Genomic DNA, 8,983 nt, shown 5'->3' with positions numbered 1-8,983 from the left:
GTCCCCTCGACAAACTCTGTTCAATTTATCTATAAGTTCAGAAACTAGAGAAACTCGTTGGCTATTAAATTGGAGTTGTTGGAGCTTGAGGTTAGGGGAAGTAGGGATCTAACAATCATCCCACACTCAGATATTAGAGTCATTGCCTACTATCCACCTTAACCTAGCTTGAACAACCTTCCTTCCCACTCAGATATTAGAGTCATTGCCTACTATCCACCTTAACCTAGCTTGAACAACCTTCCTTCCCTCAATGATACTTTGCTAACCCCAGGAAGGTTTTGCACCCACAATGGCATTAAGAAATCTGAATGGGGAAAATAAACTTGTTTCTTGAATTATGCTCAATACGATTTAGGGTGTTTCTACAATTTCCAAGCTAATTTCCCCAATAATGCCCTATTATGGAGTGTAGGGTCGTGAAAACCAATCCCTCTTTTCACCTTTGATCTACATAACCTGCCCGCCCAGGAGATCCAATGAATACCTCTACTATTTTCCTTACCTCCCCAAAAAAAAACTAGATGCAGCTTGCCGAATTTTTGAATGGTGGGAAACAGACAACTTAAAGTGAGAAACTGTGAAATTATTCATGGATGGCGTGACTATTTTCAAGAGGACTTCTCTCCCCGCTTGAAATAGGAGGCATTGTTTCCAACCTTGCATTCTACTAATCATATTCTCATTGATTCTATGGAAGAGCTCCAATTTTGAAGTGCCAAATTGGGTCGTAACGCCAATATATTTTTTGGGGCCCTCTCCATAAGGGATTTGAAGAATCCTTGAGAACCATCATTAGAATTTCGAGGCTATGTTTGATGAGAAGAATAGGATCGATTTTTGGTAGTTGATCTGCTGGCCGCTATCTTTACAATAAATTTCCAAACACCTCTTTAAGTTCTGAATCTCCTAGTGGGAAACTTCAGCAAATAGAAGGCTACCATCAACAAATAAAATGTGGGAAAATAAGGGAGGTTCTATTGCGTACCTCCATACCATGATTCATATTGTAGACACTAAAATTTGCCACACCTCCCCCCCTAGACGATGACGACAACTGGATGTGGACGGACATCGGCATCTCTCTCAAGAATTGTTTCTCCACTAACCCAAAAACCCTTGAAATGGCCATCAGAGACCCCCAGCCTTAAACCCCCCTCCCCAAAATAAATCACATTAATTTTTGGACCTTGCAGCTGTGCCATAACTGCAAGAGGTGTCCGAGGCACCACAGGCTAGTTCCTACTGTAGTCCACGTGGTGCCGCAAATGTATGAAGCCCCTACCCACGACACCTCATTTGTACCCGGCCTATACCCTGTACGAGCCCCGAATCCCTGCGGCACCGCGAGTACAGGTTGTTAGAAAAACAACGCCCAGAACGGCGATTTTGCAGAAGAAGAACAAAGAGAGAGAGAAGAACAAGCACAAAACAAGATTTATGTGGTTTACCCCCAAGAAGGAGGCTACATCCACGACCGAGCGATAGATAGATTCCACTACTTCTGTGAAGCAAAATACAAACCCTCATTCTCTCATCTCTTAAAGAGATAACAATATTTTATAAGAAAACCCTAACCCAGAAAGTACAGAACTACCCCTAGAGACCCATATGGTCTGGTTCGAACCTGAACCACATATGTCGAAATACATATCAAATTCAAGATCTTAAAGAGCTCTATAAGTATCAGCGCCTATGGTGTTGATGTATGCACTTTTTGACCATTATGGCATGTTTCAAAGGCGAAATGGCGCGCCGTAGAATCACCACAAAACTTTCTAGACTGAGATCAGGCTTCACCAATAACACGGGTCCCATATGCCACGGAAGTTCTGGGGTCCCCTATAAATAGATGACTCCCCTCCATTGTTCAAAAAACAAAGTTGGAGCCTCGAGAAGCGTATCCTATGCATTTTTCACTTTTTGTGAGTACATGAGTCCCCAATCAACCTACCCTAGCATTCTATTGACACTACAAGAAAACTCATTTTTGGCGACGGTTTTTTCCCGTTGCCAAAAATCCAAATCCGTTGCAAAATATTTTGGCGACGGTTTTTTAAGCCGTTGTAATTACCGTTGGCATAAATGGCGCAGCCAAAATTAGGCGACGGAATAAGGGACTTTGTCGGGAAAAATATATTTTCCGATGGTAATAATAATACCGTTGCCTAATTTTGATTTATAGCAACGGTTATTTATTAACCGTCGAATAATATAATATTATTGTAACGGAATACAGTTTACCGTCGCAGAAAATCATATTTTTAGCAACGGTGCTAACCGTTGTAAATAATAAAAAAATCCGTCGTGAAGAGTAGTAAAGTTAGCCTTTTGGGCAACGGTATAAAAATAACCGTTGCCAAAACTGAAATAACAAAAAAAATAAAATTAAAATCAGTATATTTCCTATAATTACATTAGTATACTGATCCATCCATCCATAATCTTCAAGAATTCTAAAGAAACTACAAATTAGAGTATTGACATGGAACTTTCAAAGTGACGCCTTAACAAGGTAGTATACATATAACTAAAATAAAGAAAGAAAGACAACAACATACGTCAACTACAACAAGAGTTTCCAGATAGAGGGATCAAAGCACAAGCGCTTCCTACATAAATAGTAATTATTCCCAAGCTGCTTCAAACCTTGACTGACTATGTAATTTTACAAATCAAAAGAAAATTCAGATATTCCATAAAACATAGCCTTCAAGAATTCTAAAGAAAGTATATTTGATTCCAGATGTTCTCAGTATTTGTTATGAGCAGTAGGTTGAAAATGGATGACTGGTAAGTTGAATAACAAGGCACATAGGCAGCCTGTGTCCAAGGAAAAAAAAAATTGTTAACAATCATAACAATAGGTTAAAAAATTGAGAAAACTAGCTAGTCGAACCTGCCCTAGCTGACCAATTTTTCAGTTATCAGGAGCCGGGGGAACAAATATTTTTTTTTTGGGGGTGGGGGGAGTGGGGAGGATGAACCAAAACAAGCACTTTCAACTACAACAAAAGTTCAATGTCATAAAGTTTTCTTCATCCTCCTCCAGATATGGGTTGAAGAGGTTGTAGGCTCGTAGACATAGTAAAGTACCTCTCCAGATATGGGTTGAATCTGCAAGTATTCAATGCTCCATGAAGAAAGAAAGAATCAAGTGAGAGTACTGGTTAAGGTCAACAAGACTTACATCCTTACTATAGTGGCTGTCGAGCACTTGATGTAGCCAAGCCTTTTTCTCTCAATCATTGTGCGTAGACTTCTACTGCAAATTTTAGCCAAAAATACAGAGAAAATATTAACACAAATCCATACATAATAATAATAAACTGCAGGAACTCTACAAAACTAAGGACCATTAAATGGCTACCCATTCTTAGTGTTCTCAAGGAAAACAAATGTTAAGGGTCAGATTTGTGTAAGAAGGCTCAGAGAGAGAGAGAGAGAGAGAGGAATTGTAGAATAACTTTGTTGAATTGAAGATAGAGAATACTAAGAGAAAGCTTCAATAGAGTAGATAAACTTTAGATGTTAATTAACTCAAATTAATACAAGTAACCAAAAAACCATGTTTGGATCCAGCTACAATAAATCAGCAACAACATTAAGGCTATGTTTGGATGCCAAGAAATGAAAAGAACACAGCATATCATCATATTTCCTACCTCTTGACTACTACAAGAAGAATAAGAATAAGAATCCAACCAACTTAGGAAAGGACAGTAGAAGAGAAAATGCTGGAATTACCTTCCTTTCGGCATCTGCATATTTTACCACTCGTTCTGGAAACAGAGCAGAAGGGAGAAGTGAAATTAAGCTTATTCCCTAGTAGCTCCCTGACCCACAAAACCTGCAAATAGTACAGAGGAGTTACAAGCCAATCAGTTTGGGTGGAGGTCAAACAGAAAAGAACAGAATCAAGAAGTGAAAGAAATGAAACCTTTTTCGATCACATCCCTTGATCTGGAATCAAAGAAACAGAAATGTTGCCGAACATGCATTTAAATGATGGATGATATAATACAAGCACTTCGAGTAGGCTGGAAACCTAGAACACCATCCACTCCAGACTTTGATTAATACCCAATTGTGTAGAGATTTTCCTACAATTATTTTCTAATACTTGATATAATCTGAGCCTTGGTTAGCCTAGCTTCTGACTTATGAGTACAGCCCAATTAAAACCCCGAACGGATATGGTAATTCTAAATTTCAGACTTGCCAAAATAAATAAATAAAGGAAGAAATTAACAAGCAAATAAGAACGTCCACGGTTCTGAGTCAGTCCCTGGAATTCAGATCCCAACTTGAACCTCCTGTCAAAGCATCCATGGATCTGGTCAGACCAATAATGCAGCCATTGACATGTGGTTAGACAAAGAAATGGCAAATTTATCATCCAACATATCTGTTGTTTACTGTTTGTCTTTCTCCTGCTTCCCATACATAACCATCTTGGATTTTTCTATGATACATATAAACCAACAGGCAGACATTTGGTTTGGGATTTGGGAAGGATAATAGCCTCTACATATTGTTTGTTAATTATAGCATTTAACAGGGTTCTTGTGATTGAAGATCAACGAATGGACGGTTCTGAGAGGAGGAATAATACCTTGCCAAGTACCATCCACTCAATGCCTCCACATATGTAGGAATAATATCTTGTCAAGTAAAGATCAATGAATGAAATTTCAAGTTCCACCAAATGCTATTGGTTTTAGAACTTGTGATAAAAAACCTGAAGTGCATGTTTAAAAGTGAATGAATTTAAAATGTGACATCATCATGCTTAGCAACGAAAATAGAAACACCAGAGAGAGAGAGAGAGAGAGAGAGAGAGATAACAATAGGAAACATTGAACTCTAACACATAGCCTAACCACCCTCTTTGTTTTTCTTTTTTTTTTTTTTTTTTTTTTTGTGTGTGTGGGGGGGGGGGGGGGGGGGGGAGGGGGGAGGAGGGTTAGGTGCCTAAGACAGATGCTTCCAACAAGTATTCACTTACCTGGTATGTACCAAAAATAGCAATTGACGGGTGCTAGGTTTCGCAATAGTGCCAAATTAAGCATTAAGAAAGAAAGTAAGCTTAATCGCCCCAACTGAAAAAAGAAGAAGAAACACAGGAAACTTGAAAAACTGATTAACAAGAAGGAGAGGATGGTTAAATTAGGGGGGGAAATCTGAAAGGGAATGGCAACCAGGACTACTCTAATAATGCATATCACATACAATTACAAAGAATCAGTACCACGTAAAAGAACACATAGACATTGTGTGGACCATCATAGCCACCCTTATACCTTCATCTGCCGGAACATTGCAATTGACACAACCTATGTTACAAATATGGAAGGTTTTCCTGCATCCATGGTGAAGAGTTCACCCATGAATCTAAGAACATCATTAGCCTCTGTTCCATTCATTTTTCAGAAAATGTTCCAAGTATCAACATCTGAGGAGTTCAAATAGCAAAACATTAAAGCACCAAAAACTTACGAACCTGAGTGAGCCTGTTCTAGTATTGCTTCTATATAGATCGGCTCCCCAGTAGAGAAAGACATGACAGTACCCACGAAAAAGAGAGAAGAGTATATGTTTCTTTTTGAATGTAGGCCCTTAGTCTTGTTGGAATACCAAACTAGTTAATATCCAAACAACCTAGACTTAGACTACCTACCCTTGGCTTAACGCCAGACTCGTTCCTTTATCAAGGAGTAACCCTAGACCATTGTTACCCCAACCCAATGATGGAATGCAGTATTTTTTGAAGAAAGAAAGACAATGTTTTGAAATAAATCAGTCAGGTTAGTGTGTGGACCCAAGCAAAAGTAATGGGCTTTGCTTATAAGCCCCAAGGGTTGGTGTTTGAACCCTTGACTCGAAATGATGTGTGGAGGATATGACCTCCGGGCTAATGGACTGACATTGTACCCATCCACAAACTCGATTTACAGACCTAAGGGCCACTTTAATGTAAGCCAAATGACCTATTGTTGAAAATCAAGAAATGATTCAACTTTAAGATCCATGGCTAAGAAAGAAAAATGAGAGAAAAAGGAAAATCTTTTGTTTTTATTGAAAAATACATTTTGAAGTAGAAAGAAGCCTATATGAGAAGCCTTACTGTTTAAGACAAAAAGGACGTTCACATTCACCTTTCTATTGGATACATCCAACGGTATTGTATTGGACCAGCCAAGCGAGCTTCATTGGCTAAATGAACAATTAGGTGTACCATAACATCAAAGAATGTAGGTGGGAAAAGCCTTTCTAGCTTGCAAAGTGTTAAAACAACACTTTCACCAAGTCTCTTGAAGTCCTCCTCCTTTCCAACTTTACTACACAAATCCCGAAAAAAGGTACATACTTCTATCAATACAATGCTAACGTGTTTTGGCAAAACATCACGCAATGCAACCGGAAGAAGTTGTTGCATCATAATATGACAATCGTGGCTCTTCATTCCTGAAATGTTACGTTCTTGCACACACCGTGAAATATTACTGCAAAGTCCATCTGGAACCTTCACACTCCTTAAAATTGTGCAGAACAATTCTTTGTCAGTGATAGACATTGTGTAGCATGCCGGAGGTATAAACAATTTATTTTTACCTTCAATGACCTTTGGTTGAAGATCTGGTCGTATTTCCATTTCTCTCAAATCTAGACGTGCATTCACATTATCCTTTGATTTTTCTTTTAGATCCAACAACGTACAAAGGATACTTTCACAAACATTCTTCTCAATATGCATCACATCTAAATTGTGACGAATTAAATTATCTTTCCAATATGGCAAGTCAAATAATATACTCTTCTTCTTCCAGTTATGTGGAAGCTTTGGTTGTTTTAACCGCCTTCGCCTCTTCTTCCCATTCTTTTTATTATTTTCTATTTCATCATTTTCTTTTCCAAATGGGGGAAATTGAATACCTTGCAACTGTTCCAATATGTTGTCCCCCGATAATGGCTTTGGCTGGAGTCCATATTCCTCATGGCCATCAAAATTCCTTTTATCACGTCGAAATCTGTGATCTTGGGGAAGGAATCGACGATGGCCTAAATAACAGTGTTTCCTACCATACTTCAGCCAACGAGAAGAAGTCTCGCAGTTACAACATGGACAAGCTAAAGCTCCTTTAGTACTCCAACCGGAGAGGACTGCATAAGCCAGAAAATCGTTAATGGTCCATAACAAGCATGCTTTTAGCACAAATTTCTCCTTCTTATATGCAGCATAAGTCTCAACTCCATTGTACCATAATTCTTCAACTCTTCTATCAATGGCTGCAAATATATATCTATATCATTCCCAGGCTGTTGAGGTCCAGGATAAGCAAAGTAAGAAAAATGAAGTCGGGTTTCATACACATCCATGGTGGCAAATTGTAAGGCATCACCAATACAGGCCATGTGCTATGCTTTGAGCTCATCAACTTAAATGGGTTGAATCCATCACTTGCTAACCCAAGTCTAATATTATGAGGCTCCTTACTAAAAGTGGGATACAGTTTATCCAATGCCTTCCATGCTTGCCCGTCAGCTGGGTGTCGTAGCCTTTGGTCATCTATACGATCATCGTGATGCCATCTCATATTTAATGAGGTTTTAGATGACATGTACAACCTTTGCAATCTTGGGATCAAAGGAAAATGCCGTAATGTCTTAGCCGGGATTTTCTTGTCCTCAGATTCATATCTTGATGTGCCACATTTGTAACAAGACGTGGCTTTGTCTGCTTCCTTCCAATATAACATACAATCATTTCGGCAAACATCAATCTTGTTATAATTGAGCCCCAAATCCTTGATAATTTTTTTTGTTTTGCATATATTCTTTGGCAACGTATTTGGCTCAGGAAGTGCCTCTTGTAATAAGTCTAAAAGCATTGATAATGCTTTGTCTGTCATTTTACAGAGGCACTTTATATGATAAAGACGAAGAATGAAGGACAATCTTGTAAATTTTACACACCCTGGATACAACTCCTTTCCTGTGTCTTCAATCAATCGCTCAAATTTATCTGCCTCTATACTTGCCCCATCGGTACGATCATTTATATCACAATCTTCAACTTCTTCATTTGTATTTCTTCCCCGCAGCTCATCTAATATGGTGTGTGTAACATCATTTGTTTCACTTTCACCTTGTATTATAGAGTTAACATGGTGATGTGATTGTGATGATGTACCTTCCCCATGGAAAATCCATTTTGTATAATTCCATAAAATTCCATCACAAATCAAATGTTCTAACACTTCATTTCTATTCATCCACAGTTGATTTACACACTTTACACATGGGCATAAGATCTGATCCCCTATGGATGCACTAGAAAATGCATATTCTATGAATTTGTCGACCTCAAGTCTATATTGTGAAGACAACCTGAAAGATGCATCCCTTGAACTTCCAACCCAACTCCTAGACATAGTTTCCACGTGTAACTGCTAAAAAGAAAAAATCCTTAATATTAAATGTCATTTTGCATATCTCCTTGTCATCCACTAACATGAAGACATAATATGGTCAAGACAAAAGTTCAGCGATGAGATCACAAATAGAAAGCTAGACACAAGTGCATTGATCAAAGAATTAAACAACCAAAGAGCCAAATCAAAACGCCAGACAATTGCTCAGACATAGCTTTGGTACCAAAACAAACTACAGAGAACAAGTCAAGGCCCCTTGAACTTCACCATTCAATTATGGAAGGGAGAGAGATAGAGTAAAGGGAAGATATAAGAAGCAAGTAAGTAGCTACAATGGAGAAAGAGGAGAGAGAAAAGAGATTGAAAGAGGGAGAGGAGACAATTATTCACACCACACAATCTCAAAATAAAATAATCTATTCCAAGCCCTGAAAGGGAGAAAAAAGAAAAAGTGTTTACAAGTTATAGTTTTGAATTTTTTTTTTTTTTTTTTTTTTTTGGGTAGTACTATAAAATTCCACTTTTCTTCATTACCACCCTATCACATA

The 8,983-nt window shown here is 38.3% G+C and overlaps 1 protein-coding gene across 1 annotated transcript; it reads right to left on the bottom strand.

The window, feature by feature from the left end:
- Positions 1–6,154: 6,154 nt before the first annotated feature.
- LOC122665529 lies at positions 6,155–8,435 on the bottom strand. The gene is made up of 2 exons (XM_043861680.1): positions 7,373–8,435; positions 6,155–7,290 (listed from the first exon to the last, which is right to left on the bottom strand). The coding sequence occupies exons 1-2, from the start codon at positions 8,433–8,435 to the stop codon at positions 6,155–6,157; spliced, it is 2,199 nt and encodes a 732-aa protein (XP_043717615.1).
- Positions 8,436–8,983: the final 548 nt, after the last annotated feature.

Source organism: Telopea speciosissima, chromosome 6 (genome assembly GCF_018873765.1).
Source record: "Telopea speciosissima isolate NSW1024214 ecotype Mountain lineage chromosome 6, Tspe_v1, whole genome shotgun sequence".
NCBI lineage: Eukaryota > Viridiplantae > Streptophyta > Magnoliopsida > Proteales > Proteaceae > Telopea > Telopea speciosissima.
The sequence above is the reverse complement of the archived record's forward strand: the minus strand, read 5'-3'. Positions and strand labels throughout refer to the sequence as shown.